The 19,244-nt window shown below is 30.9% G+C and overlaps 2 protein-coding genes across 4 annotated transcripts; both read left to right on the top strand.

Annotated features, from left to right (window-relative positions):
* The first annotated feature begins 1,108 nt into the window (after nucleotides 1–1,108).
* On the top strand, nucleotides 1,109–2,999 carry LOC145188031 (voltage-gated purine nucleotide uniporter SLC17A9-like). 3 transcript variants are annotated; one of them, XM_090079371.1, is made up of 2 exons: nucleotides 1,109–1,634; nucleotides 1,708–2,033. In XM_090079371.1, the coding sequence occupies exons 1-2, from the start codon at nucleotides 1,169–1,171 to the stop codon at nucleotides 1,740–1,742; spliced, it is 501 nt and encodes a 166-aa protein (XP_089935497.1). In that variant the 5' UTR covers nucleotides 1,109–1,168; the 3' UTR covers nucleotides 1,743–2,033. The 3 variants fall into 3 exon arrangements, with proteins under 3 accessions (XP_089935497.1, XP_089935495.1, XP_089935496.1); XM_090079370.1 differs by having other exon boundaries at nucleotides 1,457–1,634; nucleotides 1,708–2,999; XM_090079369.1 differs by having other exon boundaries at nucleotides 1,109–2,999.
* Nucleotides 3,000–3,168: 169 nt separating this feature from the next.
* On the top strand, nucleotides 3,169–4,976 carry LOC145190570 (voltage-gated purine nucleotide uniporter SLC17A9-like). The gene has a single exon (XM_080067455.2). The coding sequence runs from the start codon at nucleotides 3,261–3,263 to the stop codon at nucleotides 4,587–4,589; it is 1,329 nt and encodes a 442-aa protein (XP_079923581.2). The 5' UTR covers nucleotides 3,169–3,260; the 3' UTR covers nucleotides 4,590–4,976.
* The last annotated feature ends 14,268 nt before the right edge of the window (nucleotides 4,977–19,244 follow it).

Consider the following 19,244-nt stretch of genomic DNA (forward strand, 5'->3'; position numbering starts at 1 on the left):
ATTTTAAACGGGAAAATATCAAGAAACGGCAAAACGCGAAAGAACCGTTTCCAGCTTACGCTACATACATATCTGCGCATGAGTGTGGCTAAAATTATATGTAAATGATAATTTAAGTTTTATTTTAAAACCTTCAAAACGTAACAGATTAAATATAATATGTAGTTAATGGCTAGATGGCTACTTGTTAATGTTTATATTTAGAAAAATCAGTTTAATTCAGAAATTTTTTTAAACCACACTTTTGCATTTAACTATTCGGTATATTTTTCACCAAGTAACTATAAATATTGAGTACTCTCTTCAATCGTTTACACTTCATCATCAACTGAGTTTTTAGGCATAAACTATTGGCTATAAGATTTCTGCCTCTTTTTTTGTTGTTGATATTTTTAAGTAATAATACTGCATAGTTTTAAGCTAATGTATTCATTCAACAACAAAAAAGATACTTTCCATAAATACCAATTAGACAAACTTATAAAATGCTTTCTTTTTAAGAAATGAATTTACATGCTTATGTGTATTCTCATATATATATATATATATATATATATATATATATATATATATATATATATATATATATATATATATATATATATATATATATATATATATATATATATATATATTGATAGATAGATAGATAAATAGATAGATATATTATTATTATTATTATTATTATTATTATTATTATTATTATTATTATTATTATTATTATTATTATTATTTGAATAATAAAAGAAATATTTAACATTTTCAGGTGAGTCTCAATAAGTAGGAAAAGTAATTAGGTAGCAGTTACTCAATTATGTTGATTGCCATATATTTTAGTTAATAGCTAAAACTTACAAAAGTGAGTTTATTTGTTAAAACGTTTTAATGTTAATGCTTTACATGCATTGTTAATGGTTAACAGACAATACCTTTTAACCCATAGATGTACCTACAAAATCTTGTAAGCCATAGATCACTATTTTTAGTTTAAATGGAAAAAAAAACTACCTTTATAAATCCTTCAAAGATTGTTGTAACAGTTTTCTTGCTCCACTGTCAAATTTGTTCAATGCAAAATGTCATATGTTGTTTAATATTTATCATATAATAGCAATATTATATTATATTGTTTATTTTTATTTAAAGTAAAATTTATATTTAATGATCAATGGCATCAGAGGAAGAAGTTGACTTAATCAAAAGCAGCAGCAGCGATCCAGTAGTTATAAATTCTACTCGAAATAATATCTCTCCTCTAAGTGCTTACAGTAAAAAAAAACTGTTTTGGAATGGATGGCAAAAGATAGGATGGACATTTGCTTTATTTTTAGGGTGTTTACAAGTTTATTGTGTGCGAACTTCAATGTCAATATGTATTTCTGCAATGACTGATGAATTTGGTTGGGATAAGCAAATGGCTGGTTTTGCACTGACATCATACTTTGCTGGTTATCTTTTAACAAATATTATTGGTGGTTACTTAGCTGATCGTGAAGGTGGAGAAAAAGTAATATTTTATTCAACATTGGTTTGGTCTACATTTACAATATTAATACCAGCACTAGTTAATTCAGTTGTTAAATTAGGATTTAAAACTGTGGTCGTTTGTCGTTTTCTTATCGGCTTAAGTCAAGGTATGTTCTTTCCTTCACTCACAGCAATTTTGGCAAAAAGTGTTTCTTCTGAAGAGCGATCTTTTGTGTTTAGCTGCACTTTCTCTGGATCTTCAATTGGTACAGTGATAACTGGACTTTTTGGATCCCTACTAATGGAAAAGTTTCATTGGTCAAGTGTTTTTTATTTGTTTGGAATAACATCATTTATATGGGCATTACTAATAAAATGTTTACATTGGACAAAAAAAGACATATCTCTGGATCCAGATAATATTCGGGGAATAAGAAAACCAATTCCCTGGTTAACTTTGTTTTCTAATAAAAGTGTGTTAGCTATGCTGTTTGGTTATTTTTCAATGAGTGTATCTTTTTACGTTTTTCTATCCTGGAGTCCAACATATTTTCATGATACCTACCCAAAAAGTAAAGCTTGGCTTTTTAATGTCCTCCCATATTTAGCAAGTTTCTTGCTCTCTCTTGGGTCTGGAAAAGTAGCAAACATGTTGATTAAATGCGGGTTCTCTCTTACATTTGTAAGGAAACTTTTTGGATCACTCTTATTGCTGGGAATGTGTATCTTTTCGTTATTGCTGGCTTCAACTCGTTCATTTGAAACAACACTATTAGTAATGACCCTAAACATTGGTGTGAATGCTTTTGCTGCATCATCAGTGGCTATTAATCCTCAAGATCTCTCTCCAGAACAAGCTGGGGTTTTATATGGAGTTGCAAATACTTGTGGTTCTCTAGGAGGATTCCTTGGTGTTTTGATTACAGGAATCATTTTAAACAGCTCTGGTGAGTGGTTTAGAGTTTTTATTATGACATCTGTTATATCTTTTCTTGGATTTGTTGTGTATCTCAAGTATGGAAGTGGAAAAAAAGTGAGGTATTAATTTCTTTAAATAAATTTATGCACAAATCTTTGTAAATTCATATTTGTTTTTTATGCAATAAGTTTGATAATTTTTGAAAATATTCTCTTGTGTGTAATATTATTTTTTATATTTAAACTTTTATTTAATTGAGCAATTTTACAGAAGTAACTATTTATAAGCACAAAAATATTGTAATTGTATTTATTTATATTTTTATACACATTTAGTTTTGTAATACAAGCCATTAGTCATTTTCTATTCTATTTTTTATTGATATTTATGTTTTTTAAAATCCAATAACTTCATCTGAAATAAATACAAAAATAGTGTTTCTTAAAAAGATGATTTTAAAACATAAGAATTGTAGTTTTTTTTATTTGGGTGTCTGCATTAGGAAATTTGTTTTAAAGAATTCAATTTTTTATTTATTGAGCTGTTTACTATTTTTTATGCATTAAGCAAGGATCATGTAATCTTTTTTAAAGTACAAATAGTTTTTAAAGAATCATGATGTTGTTTTACCTGGCATCAACTTGCTATTGCTGGCATTTTATTATAGTAATTAACTTACTGTTAGGCAAATGTTTTTACTTTTGGTGGTATAAAAGGGTGAAGAGTTTTTTCATACAGCAGTGTGCTCCTCTATCTAAATTTAAAAATTATTGATTTACTTCTTTATTTTATAGCTACATATTTTTCATTCTTGATCGATAACTTTTTTTTAACAAAAACAAATTCCTATTTGTATTTTAGTAAGTATTAAAAGATGGTACTAAATATAACAATTCAACCATCAGTGGACCCTGCTGCAAAAGATAAAGTCAACTTCTCCCCAAATTTTGCTGATCAGTCTTCTACTAATGAACATTGGAATAAAAAAACACGTATAAAATGGACATGTTTATTCTTTATTGGAATTCTGTTGGTGTACTCTGTACGCACATCAATGTCAATTTGTACTGCTGCTGTTGCAAAGGACTTAGGGTGGAATAAACAAATATCTGGTATGGCGCTTTCTGCATTTTTTTGTGGGTACTTACTGACAAACATGCTTGGAGGTTATTTAGCAGACCGTCATGGTGGAGAAATTGTTATATTTTACTCTGCTTTGGTTTGGTCAGTATTAACTATTGCCTTGCCATTAGTTGCACACTCAACCTTTTTATTTTACACTGGGACATCTGCTGTTTTGATATGCCGATTTTTTACTGGAGTATCTCAAGGAGTATTTTTTCCTTCATTTGTCTCATTGATATCACGCCATGTTGCAGTTGCTGAACGAAGCTTTGTTTCAAGTGCTGCCTATTCTGGTTCTGCCATTGGCACTGTGTCCACTGGTTTTATTGGTTCAATAATGGTTGATAATCTTGGTTGGGAAAGTGTTTTTATTGTTAATGGTAGTCTTTCTTTTTTATGGGTGATAGTTTTTCGATATTTTGTTTCATCTTCGAAAATTAAAAAAACTAAAGAAATGCAAGTTACAATAAAAGAATCAGTGCCTTGGATTAGATTAATAAAATGTCCTCCAATATGGGGTTTGTTAATTGCTTATTTTGCAAGTGGTATGTGTTTTTACAATTTGCTTTCATGGACCCCAATTTATTTTCATGATGCATTCCCTGAGAGTAAAGGATGGATTTTTAATGTTGTACCTTGGCTTCTGAACTTTATATTGACAAATATAGCAGGATATTTTGCAAATATTCTTCTAGTAAGTGGAACCTCTATAACAATGGTTCGAAAGTTATATGCTTCATTGCTCTTTCTTGGTGTTTGTCTTTCCTCTCTCTTGCTAAATACTGTAGAGACATTTCGACAGGCCCTTTTTGTAATGAGCCTAAATATAGGATTTATGGGTTTTACTAGTTCATCTTTAATGTTAAATTCACAAGATCTAGCACCAAAGCATGCAGGAGTTTTGCATGGTTTAATGAATGGTTGTGGAGCTTTTGCTGGTTTCATTGGTATTTATTTAACAGGTTTTATCTTAGAGACCACTGGACATTGGTCAGCCGTTTTTCTGTTGACATCTGTTGTTTCATTTATAGGTTTTTTTGCATTTATTGTGTTTGGTTCTGGAGAAAGACTAGTGTAAAGAGTGTTTATTCAAATCTTTTTTATAGAAAAAATTTGCTGTTTAGTATTTTTTTTTTTTTTTTTCATGTTATGTTTTTTTGTTTTGCTTTTTGTTAATAGCACTTTCGTGTGATTTGATATGTAAAATGTTTTGAAGTGCAAATTTTCCTCTAAGTATCATTCAGAACATCTTATTTAAAAATTGGGTATTGTAATTTTGTATATGTATTTATTTGCAATTTACATAGAAGTTTATGAAATTGTTTAATGGAGTTCTTGTTTCTTGATCACTTAACTTTTGCTTCAGATGACGAGTGCTTAAAATAACCTTCTGATCCATTTAAATCAATTTTTTGTATTATTTATTCATAAAGTAAAAATGAATTACTAATGAGAAGAGACCAAAGACTTCAATTGTTTAATTATTACATTTTTGAAGATATATATTATATATATAAATATGTATAAACATAGAGTTATTATGTTTTACAGTGTTTTTATATGATTGGCTTAAACAAACTGATTCGAACTGCAAATGACTGGTTCATTTTAGATTATTTTTTATTCAATTATTTTGTGCTGATGATTTTATAAAGAACTGAATTGATATTCGAAAATAGAATCTTACATTTAGCTGGACTATCTTATGGTCTTGTTTTACGTGTGGCAAATTGTTTTTCTGATAAATAAATACTTTTTAAGTACTGTTAGGTATACGAAGATAGCAAGTATAGAATTTAATAAAATTTAAAAAATCGTTTCGAATTGTTTCATGTGTATCATTTTTTGTTTAGTTGATATCAAAATTGGACATTCTTCAAAACAAATTTAGAGAAGCTTCGAATCTGTATTTCCTCGCTTATTTTAGCAACAGCATATTTTTTCCCTAATCGAAATCTTCACAAAATAATGACAGTTTAAATTTGCTATAAGAAAAAAAGCAAGACGGAAGAAGTAAAAACAAAGAAAAATTAATTTGATGTATAAATTTGGATTTCCTCTACTTATAAAGATATAGTTTGTCAGTTGATAAGAAACCTTAATAACGTAACCCTAATAGATATTAGCCAACCTACCAAGGTGTCTTAGTGATAAACCATGATAAATTGGCTAAAATCATTTGCTGACCAAAACTCAGTTTAGTCGTATGAACGGAGTCAAGTTACATGTGTTGAGGGGCGGTAGATGATTCACATAAAATTAAAAATTTTTTTTTTCTCCACTGAAGAAAACAATTGTCTTTAAATATCGATCTAAGCTGCCTTTGTTTATTGATATCTTTTGAAAAACAATTTGATAAGTTCAACTTAGTCCAGAAAACAATTCGAGAGAGCATTGTTTATTAGCACCAAATTTCCATTTAATTATTTGCAATTGTTTATTTAAGAAAAAATTTTCGTAAATAATTATTTACTTAATATGTATTGGAAAATAATAAATGTACACCCACAGGATTTATCGTGGGTGTACACTTATGTAATTTTTGCTTTTGTATTTATGTATTTGTGCAATTATTGTACACTCACATGTTAAATTTTTAAAAATTTCTTTTGCTTCTTATAATAATAGCCTTTTCTTTTACACCTTCAGATTCTATAATTTAACAAACTTTAGGTGGGAAATTTTATTCTAATCTGTATTGAAAAGTGAGCAATTTATCAGTTTTACGCTTAAAATAACGTTTATCGTTAAATTGCTATAACTTCTCAAAAACTTATTTTTAAATAGATTTTACTGTTTGTTATTTTATGGTGATTCATTTGTTACAAATGATGAAGAGTCTGTTTCCAGTACTTGAACATCTAATAAATTGTTATACGACACCCAACTAATGGCTTTATTTTTTAAAAGTTGTTTATACACTATTTTTGTTTGTCTTAGAGTTGTATACAACAAATGAATTAAATAGCCCGCAATTTGCAGGGTGCGGAAGCGGTTCGCGAACTAATTTTTGGCTAGGTTTTGTGATGTAAATAAAAAACTTATGAAATTTATTTTTGTTGGTTAATGTTCAATGAACGTCTTGATTTGAATAAAATTTCAAATAAAAAATACTTTAGTTAAAGGTTTTACAATAGAAGCCAAAAGAACTGAAGTTTTAAATTAGATTTACACGGGTTTGCCTGTAAGTGAAGTGATTAGTTTTTCTGGGGTGCCTAAAACTAAATTTTACGAAGTAAAAAAACGTGATAGTCTTGAGAGCCCAAATGCCCTCTCCATTGAACAAAAAAGTCGATAGAACACAGAAAAGCTTAAAAAGCATGTTGAAAAGAATTCTACTCTATCCATCAGAAAGATAGCAAACTGTTTAATGTTGATGAGAAGACAGTCAGAAGAACACTAAAAACTCTTGGAAAAGTCAGTATGCCCCGACACTTGGCAATTTTTGACAGAAAGGCTAAAAACTTTGAGATTTGAGCGATCAAAGAAGCTTCTAAGCTTCTTCTGCCCTCTCCATTGCACAAAAAAAATGATAAAAAGTTTACTGAAAAGCTTCTGAATCAGCTAAAAAGCCATGGCTCATCAACAGTAAAAATTTTCTTAGAAGAAAAACTTTTTAGTGTTGACTGTGCGATCAATAGACAAAATGACAGATTCAAAGTGCAGTAGGGTTACAAAACACCACCTGTGTGTCACACCAAGCACCCGCAGTTCGTCATGATGTTAGGAATTATAGCTTCTAATAGAGAGAAATGTCCTCCAATCTACATCAAAGAGAAAAAGTTACCTCTGATATGTATATCAGCTAACTAAAACGTTATGTGGTGCCATGACTAAAAAAGACATTCCCAGAAAATAATTACATCTTTCGACAGGACAATGCACCCTGTAATGGGTACAAAAATCCCAACAATGTCTTCAGGACAATATGGCTAATTTCTGGCCCAAACACGTTTGGCCACCATCCAGCCCTGACCTGAATTTCCCTGACTTCAATGTGTGGAGCGAAGTTGAGAATAAGGGTTACAAATAGGCCCACTCAAATGTCAAGTTGTTAAAGTCATCTATTACCTGTACTTCGAACTCAATGTCAAGGGACTATATAATCAACACTTGCCGGTCCTTCCGTCCTAGACTTGAGGCAGTGATCAAAAAAAAGGAGACCTAATCGAATGTTAAGATGGGAAAGGCATTTATCTTCATTTTTTCTTTTACCAATATTTCATGAATATAATTTTTGTACCTTAAAAACTCATTTTGAAAAATGTTCTAAAACGTTCCCGAACTGCTGCCGCACCCAGATTAAGTACAAGGCTACTTATTTATAATCGACTAATGCACTGGGTTTTATTATGCGTTGTCTTGTTTTTCTGTCAGTATTGTGACTTTTTCGCATCTCTGCCGAATGTACAGTGGAAATTAGATTTACTTTTTTGATTGCCAGACCTGTAAAAGAATGTCCTTTTTTCTTCGAAAAGCAGACTGACCCCTATTCATATAAAGACTTTTCAAGTTTTCTAGAACTCCTCTATTTTTCCGAATTGTGCTGAAACTTCGTATTTTTATTCGCAGTAACACTTCACTAGTTCCAACACTTTTGTAGTAGTTAAATAAAATTGTTCCCAAACTTTTGCTACCTACAAACAAAATTTTTCCCGTCTCTTATTAATCGTCTATCTTTAAAATCAATTCAATAAATAAAGTAGGAATAAATACAAAGCTCATCTTCTCTAGAAAAGAACATTTATTCATTCTTAGTACTAATATTATTTTAAGTAATTATAAAGCACTGCTATAAAATTAATGAAAATAGTGTTAATACTAAGAATGAATAAATATTATTTTTTTAAGTTTTTAAGATTAAAATTTTATTAAAAAAATTTTCGGAACTTTTAGTCCCCATACTCCAAATGTGAACTCATAATTTATTAGACACAAATCAACAAACTGGACAACTCCAACTTAAACGTTTATTTAGTTTCTAGGTATTTATCCGTTTATTTAATTTCCAGATATTTATCCGAGCTGTATTCACGAGGTTACATTTTTGTTGTAACCATTTTTGTTGCAATTATTTTTTCTTTTAATTTTTGTTGTAATTTTTTTGTAATCAATTTTGTTGTAATTTTTTTTTCTTTTCCGAGCTATAATCATAAGATTACATTTTGAAAAGTAGAGAAAAGAAAGATCAAATAAACAAAAAAGCTTAATTCAGAAACGCGAATACTTTACCATCCTTGCAGCTTAAACTCATACGTTCATTAAAAATTCTTCTTGGAAGTTAAAAAAAAAAAAACCCTTTATGCTTCAAAATTTTGAAGCAACTTATTCCACGTGCCGAAGGAAAATTCGCTTAAACACTCACATTCTTGAAACGCACTTACGTCATATTAAAATACGTCATTATAAAATTCATAATTGCTTTGCAATTGAAGATCTTGTTTTAAAAACTTCTAATGTCACAAACCAGCAATTTTTCCAAGAGAGCGTTTAAACTGAATACCTCGGCTATATGGAGATATTATATTACTCCGTATTTTTACCAGTGAATTTGAGGAACGCTTGATGTTTTAGAAGTATTTGGATGCAATTGTTGCATGAAACCACAGACATACAATTGAAGACATAAGTGGATGAAGGTGTTATGTTACACCAATATGGAACTGTCCCTTAACACTTACATCCGCGTTAAATTGTGTTATGGGTGAATTGATATGTAACATAACTCCTTCATCCACTGTGAAAATCGCATTTTAGCACATTTTTGTGCGGTGTCATTATGTTCATGTAAAAGGGCGTTACTTAACACCTTTATTTGTGTAAAAAAGTGGAATTTTGTATTTTTGTGACATAACGCCTTCACCCACTTATGTCTTCAATTATAAAATCATATAATGTCAATATGGAAAAATTTAGAGATTTGATGTTTTTACAACAAGGTCTTCAGTAATGAAATAAATTCGCAATATTTTTTTTGTATTTCGTTAGACCATAAAATTTGTCTTTTGAAGCTTCTGAAGGCCAAATTTTAGGTTACTAAGAAGTTGTAATTGAACAACCTCAAATCTAATTTTCTTATGAAATAAAAACATAGATCATTTTTAAAATTATATTTGAGGCTTTTATTGTTTATTTTCTTAAAAAATTACGTAAAAGAAATTAGAAGTGTTATTACTGAGTTCTTTGGTATTTTCCACAAAAATATGCTAAACAGTACGCTGTAGATCATACTACCTCAAAAATTCAAGAATTTCTGATTTGTTTGAATAGAGAGGAGAATAATGTTCTTCTATAAACAGAATTTAAGTCTACATATAAACATAGGTACGATAGAGAACTGTTAATTGGTCCTCATAGTACAAGGAAAGTCTTTTTTCTCAAAAAAAGTTTCCCTCGATCTCAAAAAAAGCCAAGCAAAATCTCTGCAGAACTGTTTATCTTCACTATGCAAAAATAAACAAAATCGCTCAGTCAACAAGAGGCTGTTTGAGCCTTTCTGATTCCGCGCCTGGTTATGTATATATGCACGGAATGCACATATGTATATATGTGCGGTATACACGTTGTATTTATGCACAGCATGCAGTGTTTACCACCTGATGGCTGCGGACTAGGAGCTTGTAAACTGCCTGGGGGGATTTATACTTAATGTAACTAAACACAAGTATTTTGCATATTGTGAGACAATTATCTTGAAGAAGATTTAGATTTATCGTGCAAAGGTGCACAAAATTGTATACAACCTTTTTAATAACTTCTTAACCAGATTAAAGGTTTCTGAACCGTTTGACACGTTAATTTTATCTGCCCGCGATTTAAGTAAGAATATTAAATTCAAAAATTGACGTAGTTTAAAACATTAATGTTACCAGGTCATTTTGTTCCTCATTTCTTTCTAAACAATAAGTTTCTTTTCTTCCAATTTTTTCTCTTCTTCTTCCCACCTTGTCGAGAGCTTTTTTAGCTCTAGCTTGCAGTTCAGATGGGAACAAAACTCCATGCTCCTTATGCAGACATGAAGTGTTGATAAACCACGCTGGAAACTGAAACCCTCAATATTTTTTTTACTAGATTACATTCTGCAGAAAACTCAACTTTAAGTAATTCATATCCAAAATTACATTCTGCAGAAAACTCAACTTTAAGTAATTCATATCCAAAATTAGTAATAGAGTATCTAATTTAATTAGACAAAGAATAATATTTTTAAAAGATATTTTAAAAAGATATTTTAGATAAAGAAATTTAAATTTTAAGTTAAAACCAATCCTGAGCTTATTGGAGTACACGCCCGTGTAAGCGGGCAAGCGCGCTGTATGGATTTCAACTCGTGCATTTTTTTTTTTTAATTCTAAATTTGAATTTCTTGATCTAAAATATACATACTTTGATTCATGACGTGTTAATATCAAAGGTCATACTAGTTTTGCTCACTTTTCTTCAAACGCAAACCTTAACGAATACGTTCCTTCGCTACTTGAACTCCATTTCACCAGCGCTTTTAGTTTATTGTTGAACAAAAAAAGCTTTGTTTGTATACAAATTACATACTAAAGTTTTGATATGACTGGGGATACAGATAATTATTATGGCGCTTGTTTAATATTTTATATTTGAATGTCTTCATGAACTAATTGCGCTTTTACTTTGAAAGCAACTTGCTCCTTCACTTTATTGAAACGTTGCAATTTTAAAAGTTTCTTTGCAATTCCTATGTTTATTACCTCTTGAAACGACATAACACAGCACATCTTTTTATTTGAAGAAATGGTCGGGGATAGCCACTCCGCTTTTCTCATGACATTCCCTGTTTTTGCGTTGTACAACATGCTCTTTTCATATTGGTGTACCTTGAGACAAAAGCAAATTTCGCATAAACTCAACAATGTAACTTTATTTTCAAACCCAATGCAACTTTATTTTCTTATATGTTTTTAATTTAAATTGCTAAAAAGAAAAATAATAAATAATAAGCTAATCTGTAAGCAGGGCCGGCTCAACAGCGTGGCCAAGCACCACTTGGCCACAGGCGCCGCTTCAAAGGGGGCGCCAAAAAATAGAAAATTCAAAATTCAAAAACAAAAAAAATTCAAAATAAAATAGTTTTTAGATTAAGATTTCAATTTTATAAAAAATTTTTTTTAAAGAAAATTTTCCGCAATTGTGGGAACTCTAAAAAGCTAGTTTATACTGTACTACTGGTATAATCCACATTGAACAAGTTTTTGCTCATGAGGCTAACTCAATTCAATGCATGTTACATTTTTTACTCTTAAAAAATTTAAGTGAATAAAAAAATGTTTCAAAAGAGGATATAAAAACAACCATCATGTTTGGAAAGAAAAAATTATCAGGAGCTCAAAACCTAAAAAGAAAACAAGAAAAAGATTTTTCCCAGTCAGAGTATAAGGGAAGTTTGGAGAAGTATTTAATAACTTGCTCAGAAGTTGTGTCAGTACCATCTGTTAATTCCAAAAGTATTCAAAACATTCAGGTAAGAAAATCAAACATTTAACAGTTTATCATATGTTAAATTTGACTAGAATATCATTAAAAATTTGAGTAATATTTAAAAATTTGTTTACAGTGTGAGCCATCAACTAGCCAAAATGATCTCAACTGTAATCATTCTGAAGCAAGCAACCAAATGGACGCCGTCATTGAGTCTACAACATGCGCAGTTGAACCAGAAATCTTCGATAATTACTTGGATGTTGGAAGCTGGCCTAAAAAAATTGTCTGTTGAACTAGATAATGAGCCCGAATTTGAAAAAAAGCGTGGTCGTACCAAAAAAAGAATGTTAGATTATGAAAGTCAAGAGGAATCAATGACTGAAGAAGACAACTTTAAGATTAACTTCTATAACAGCATTTTGGATCACGCTATTGGATCTTTGCAGGATCGGTTTGAAATGCTTATGCAGCATAATAACCAGTTCAACTTTCTTTACAGTTTAAATGCCAAGGACATTATTGAAGATGAAATACTAAAAAGATGCATGGATTTAGAAAAATTATTATCTTGCAATGAATTAAAAGATGTCTCTGGAACTGACTTGCATGAAGAGATGAAATATCTCCACTCAAGATAAAAAATCTCCACTCAAAAAGAAATACAGCCGTTTAAAAATTATGGGTCTTTATACTTGGGTGCGGAAACAGATAGTAGGACCTTGTTAATGGGCTGAAGGAGTTCCCATGAGGTTTTCCTCTTTTTAACTTGTATATTGTCACTTTACAATTGATGAATAGGACGTCCAGCTCCGTAAAAAAAGAACTTTATGCATCATCTGAAAAAATACCAATCACCAAAATAACAGGAACTACTGTGTAAAGTTGCTTCATTTTCGTTCTTCCATGGTTTTATTTACTTAACCTTTGTCGTGAATGTAAACAAAGCTATCATCCTGTATGTTTTTTGTTGGCAGTTATTGGAATCTATCTGAGAACTTCTGCGTATTTTTAGGCTCACAGTTTAGAAACATTTACACTAGGTATAGTGGCAAGCGCATCCAGACAGCGTCAGTTTTTTTTTTCTTTTCAATCATTTAACTGACGTTTTTGTACCTTAATAGTAATTTCACGTAAAATCTATTACCAGTGCAGATGCACTGACAATAAGCCATCGAATTTTGCTATTACCAGTGCGCCAATCATATTGCGATAATTTTATCACACGGATATTTTTAACACGTGACTATTCCGTTCCGTTTATGTTGTTGTTCTTTTTACATGAATGCAAAATTAATGTTGTGCGTTAAGTTTGGTCTCTATAAGAGTAATAATTACATTGTACATAATTTTTTAAATTTCTTCATTAAGTTTTCAAAAATTCAACTGTTTATTTATATTTTTAAGATATCTTAGAGAAAAATAAAATATACTAAATTGCAAGAGTTTGACTTTAACTGGATACAAGTAATTTATGGTGATCATTTTTCTGCATGTTGCAAGTTATGTCAGAAAGTTTTTTTTTAAGTCAGTGGAATTAGAGCAAGGACACTAAGTAGTTATGCAATTATCAAACTTCATATGTGATTATTTAAATAAATTTAGGACAATAAAGATGAAGGTAGATATTTTGCTAAAATCTTTAATGGTTTGTTTTACAGTTATAAAAGAGGTTTTAAAAACTTAAACCTTCATGGTTTTAAGTATATTGAATCTAATTATTCTTTTGATTTGATCAATCAGATGTTTTCATATTTAAAAATTGCCAAAGGATTTAAACAAAGCAAAACGAAGTCCTAATGCACCATTAAGTCTGGAATGTTTTTATATTAAAGTTATTGTTATAGGAGTTAAACTCTTTTCAAGTTTAAATTTAATGAATCTACAATTCAACAATTTATTAAACGTAATAGGTATGTACAGTATTGGTCTAAAAAATTAGCTGCATTAAAGTTACATTCTGTGGATTTGTCATTGTGTGTTCATTGTGTGTGATTGCATTGCTGAAAAGTTGTAGCAATATTTCCTTGAGTTTCTCATGGAAGTTAAGCTTATTATAAAATTTATGCACCAAACATATCAGTGTGGAATAAATGCTTGGTTTGATAGACTTTTAAAGCTGTCATTTAATATTAAAAGTTTAATTTGGTACTTGCATATTGTTAACTCTAACCCTGAAAAATTTAATTGAAGATTTTCATAATAATTGTAAGCGATCACACATCATCAAAGCAACTAAATGATCCAGTTATTCCAATTACTAGAGACATGTTAAAGTCTGTTAAATCATCTAGAACGTGATATGTTGCGTTTGAAAGTCCCCAAAAAAGTAAAAGCATTATCAACTGTAAGTTCAAAAAGAAACGTTGAAATTGATGACATGTAAAAAAAGAAACTAATTCAAGCACCAGCTGATGGTTTAATAAAAACATGAAAAGCTTGATAGTTTAGAAAATCTTTTATGTTTAAAAGGAGACTGTTATTTATAAGCATCGGCGTTACCGCACCAGCGGTAAAAAAATTTCGGTAAAATGCGGTAAAATGCGGTAAAACGCGTAATACGCATTTTTACCGCAGTGCGGTAAAAATGCGTATTACGCACTTTTACCGTATGCGGTAAAAATGCGTATTACGCATTTTTACGCTTTCTTGTAACAGAAGACGGTAAAATTGCGTAAAAATGCGTAAAATCGGTAAAAATGCGTAAAAATGCGTAAAATGCGTAAAAATGCGTAAAAACGGTAAAATTGCGTAAATACGGTAAAACTGCGTAAAAGCGGTAAAAATCGGTAATTTCGGTAAATTGTGATAAAAGTTTGTATAAGCGGTAATTATTATGGTAAAAAATTACTTTGTTTTTATCAAGTCAGATAGTTGTTAAATAATTAATTACCCTCTAAAATTAAATTAGTCTCCTATATAAGCTTGACAAAAGTCAAGAAAGACTACCAACCTCAAAGTTCTTCAGTGATCTGATTAGTATACCAAAATCACTACCGAATCAAACCATCTTCAAGAAACAATGTCTCTTTGGAATTATTTTACCAAGCTAGACAGAGAAGAGGATAACATCTCTGGCTCTGGCAGAAAATCAGGATTTGCTGAGTGCAACAAGTGCAAAAAAGTGATTAAGCTGTCTCAAGGTAGCACCAGTGGAGTTAAAGCTCATTTAAAGTAAGTGTTTTACTCTTACTATAATTTAGTATATTTTAAACCACTGATCTCAAAATATAGCTAGATAGCGTATTCTATTGTTGTTTTCGAAAAAATATTGAAGCAAAAATTGGCCTTCAATATTTTTTAAAGTTTACAAACAAATTTTTAAAAAGTTTATAGAAATGAAATGATTTTAAAAAAATTAGACAATTAAAGAAATTGTTTATTTAAATGTTAAAGTTCAAAATATTCGATATAACTTTTTTATGTGCAATTTACGATTAAATTAATATTTATGTATAACTTATGTACCTTTTAGTTCTTAGTTATCCAATACAGTGTGCTAGAAGGTTGATAACACAACTGAATGGTAAGCGGCAGTGGTGTCTACCTACAATTTTGACAAATTTTATATTTTCAATAACGCAACATGCAGTTGTGCTACTAACCTTCTCAGGGCGTGTCTAGGGGATGTCTGCTACGTCGCTGGACATACCCAAAATATGTATCTTTATATATTTTTTCACAACTTCAATATTTTGAATAAATATGATGCGTCGGTAGATTTTTTATGAACTATCTACTACTGAAACATTGTAATTCGCATCCTTTTAAACATATATAATTCCACTATTTTATTTCAGATCCTGCAATCCGCTATCTTTTTACCAGATGCAAAAAGTCGATAACGAAAATAAAGAGAAGAAATTTCAAGAAAAGAGGAATGCTCAGGCAGAGGCTGATAAGTCCAGTACCATAAGAAGATATTTTGGTCCTATTAATAAAAACAAAAGGCTTGATAACCTCCCACATGATGCATCATCAAGTCACCAAACAAAAATGGACGACTTTACTGAAACAATAAAGTGGCCTTCACAAAGTGCTCAACAGTTGGAATTTGATACCATCCTAACCCTTTCACTAGTTCTCTCTAACCTCCCGTTTCACGTTATTGAAACTGCTAGCTTCAAAATGCTGCTGAATTATCTTTGTCCACAAGCCAACCTAAAAAGTCCAACCACCTTATCCAAATTCAAGCTACCAATGATTTATCGCAATCTAAGACGTGATGTAAAAATGCAAATTGAGAGAGACATCCCGCATTGCGAAATGGCAGCTTTCACTACAGATGGATGGACTGCAAGAAATGGTGATCCCTTCGTCTCCCTTACATTGCATTATGTTACCAAAGACTTTGAACTCAAAAACTTATCTTTGGATTGCCAAAACTTTATTGGGAGACATACAGGGGTTTTGCTTGCACAAGGAATAGACCACATGATTTCTCAATTTCCTGGTCTTCAGAGGGAAGACCTTTACAAAGTGGGTGTTACTGATGCTGCAGCCAACATGAAGAAAGCAATCACGGAAAGCAAAGAGATCAGTGATCATCTAACCTGTGCCGATCATCTGCTCAACACTTGTTTAACAAAGGCTGTAGAAAAATCAGAAGGAATCAATGGTATAATTAAGAAATGTAAAGGGCTTGCTCAAAGGACCCACCAAAGTTCATTAGACTGGCAGGACATCAAGAAAGCGTGCGTGGAAGCAAATATAGAACCAGTCAAGATCATTCAGCCAATTGTAACAAGATGGAATTCTAACTTTATGATGCTTAAGTCAATCCTCAGATTGAAGGCTGGTTTACTGGTTGCTCTAGAAACTCTAAACAAACCAGATCTTCAAAGTTTGATTGCGGATGAGTTAGAGTTTATTAGTATTTACAACATTTTACCATTTCTGGCAGAATGTAAGCGATGCTCTGATTCCTGGTCTTCTGAAAATCTAGTGACTATGCATAAAGTTCAAAAAGACATATTAAATCTCCACTTGCTTTGCAAAAGAACCATAAATGACATTGAAGAGCGTGACCCTCAAATTGCAGAGTGCCTACACAACTTCATGAAAGAATTTGAGAAGGGTTTACCTAATTATGGCGTTGGAGTCAAATACTATAATGTGGGTTCACTTCTGCACCCATATTATAGAGGATATACACTCAAAAATATTGCAAACAGTGAGGAAGGGAGGGAGGCCGCCATCAAGGAATTGGTTGACAATCACCCAACCACAATCCAGTTCTGCGAGTCATTGGTTAATGATCATACTTCGCTAGAAACATCAGATCTTGACGAAACTATGGATCCAGTGGACCTTGAGTTTTTGAAAGACAGGAGGCAGGTTTCAGCGCATCGCCCTGGGACTTCACAGCCTAGCCAATCAAAGCTCAAGCCACCCTTGATGCTTGAATTTGAAAAGTATCAGACTATGGCCTTACCTGAAAGGGATGTGGATGCTTTAGAATGGTGGAAGCAAAATAAAAATGAGTTACCTTTGCTAGCTGGTCTGGCTAGAAGTTACTTGGCTATACCTGTGACTTCTGCTTCATCAGAAAGAATGTTTTCAGTAGGAGGTAGGACAGTTACTGATTTTAGACATAATGTAAAACCAGAAAACACTAGCATGTTAGTTTTTGTGAGTCAAAATTACGCAAGGGTTCCTTCTAACCTCAACGATTGGGAAAAAACTTGCGAAGAAGAGCCGTATGAATTACCACATGTCACACCACCAACTAAGAAGACTCACCAACAGGGAAAATCACATAGTCAAACTGAAACTAAAAAAAGAGGTGCACTTGAAAAGGCTTCTCCAACTTTATCAGATACTCAAACTGGTCCTGAACCTAATAAGCAACAACAGCTACAGTTAGATACTCAAGAGAGCCAAAGGACTCTAGCTCAACAAGAAGGGTATGAAGTGACTTAAGGTAAAGACCAAACTCAAAGTGTCTCTTTGTTTATTCCAATGACACTCCAGCACAATCAAAGTAGAATCAAAAAAGCAAAATTAGGTAATATAATGAAGTCAAATTGGAAGGGGAATGAGAAAAAAAAGTACAGAGCATCTGAGCTTGCAAACATTTTATTAGAGACAGATGATGATATATCTGATGATTAATTTTTTATCAATAACTTGTTTGTTTAAAACTGTAAATGTAATATTTACTAATAGAAATACAAAAAGCAATTTAAAGTATCTTTTTTTAGTTTTTCGGTAATCAGCAAAAAAAGAGGTAATTTGTGATAAAATGCGGTAAATCGTGATAAAAAGCGGTAAAAAGTGATAAAAACGGTAAAAAGTGATAAATGCGGTAAAAAGTGATAAATGCGGTAAAATTGCGTATTACGCATTTTTACGCAAAATTACCGCGGTAATTACGCATTTTTACGCATTTTTACGCTTTTTACGCAGATTTACGCATTTTTACGCAAATTTACGCATTTTACGCAAATTTACGCATTTTTACGCATTTTACGCAAATTTACGCATTTTTACGCATTTTTACCGACGGTGCGGTAACGCCGATGCTTAGTTATTTATATTTTAAAAAAATTTTTTGTGAAATTTTTATTTTGGTTATATTGTATAATTAAAGAGTTTTTGATTCCATTAAAAAATTCTGATCAAGTATATGTTGTTATTTTTATTTTGAAATATTAACTAATGTTGTAATTGAGTTTAATTAAATTAACTAAAAGTCACTTATAATCAAAACTTTAACTAAGTGACTTTTGTAAAATAATTGAGAGTAGTTAACTTTGAAAAAATTGAGTAGTCAATCAATTAGGGATTTCCTACCAAAAGACTAAAAGTCGATTTAGTTGGTTAATTATCGTGACATTCTTATTTCTAAATTCGATATAAGATTTCTAACTTAAGTCTGATTTCAAAAGTGTAAATATCGATTTTGGTCAACTTTAGAAAGTATATTAGTCAGTTAAAAAATATTTTGATTAAAAATTTTTTCTTTTTTAATTAAATAATAACAAGAAGATCTGAGAAGTAATAATAAATGTTAAGGAGATCTAAGGAAATGCAAAAATTTACTGGTTTGAGGAAATAAGTTATTGAATATTTTAAGTCCATGTAAATACTCTCATACTAAGGACACAATTTAAAAAACTGATGATGTCCTTTCGGTGAGGAAACAGTTTTAAATAGACATTCTTCTTATAGATTAATTGCTTTTTAATATATGATTAATCTATAGAAAGAAGTATAAAGATTGTTGTAGAACGGATAGGTTTGAAATCAATTGTTGATCCTTAAAATTTGAAAAAATTGG

The sequence above is a fragment of the Hydra viridissima genome, unplaced genomic scaffold, assembly GCF_058129835.1.
Source record: "Hydra viridissima isolate aposymbiotic clone 2 unplaced genomic scaffold, HvirCarnegie_v1 scaffold_2, whole genome shotgun sequence".
In the NCBI taxonomy this organism is placed as follows: domain Eukaryota; kingdom Metazoa; phylum Cnidaria; class Hydrozoa; order Anthoathecata; family Hydridae; genus Hydra; species Hydra viridissima.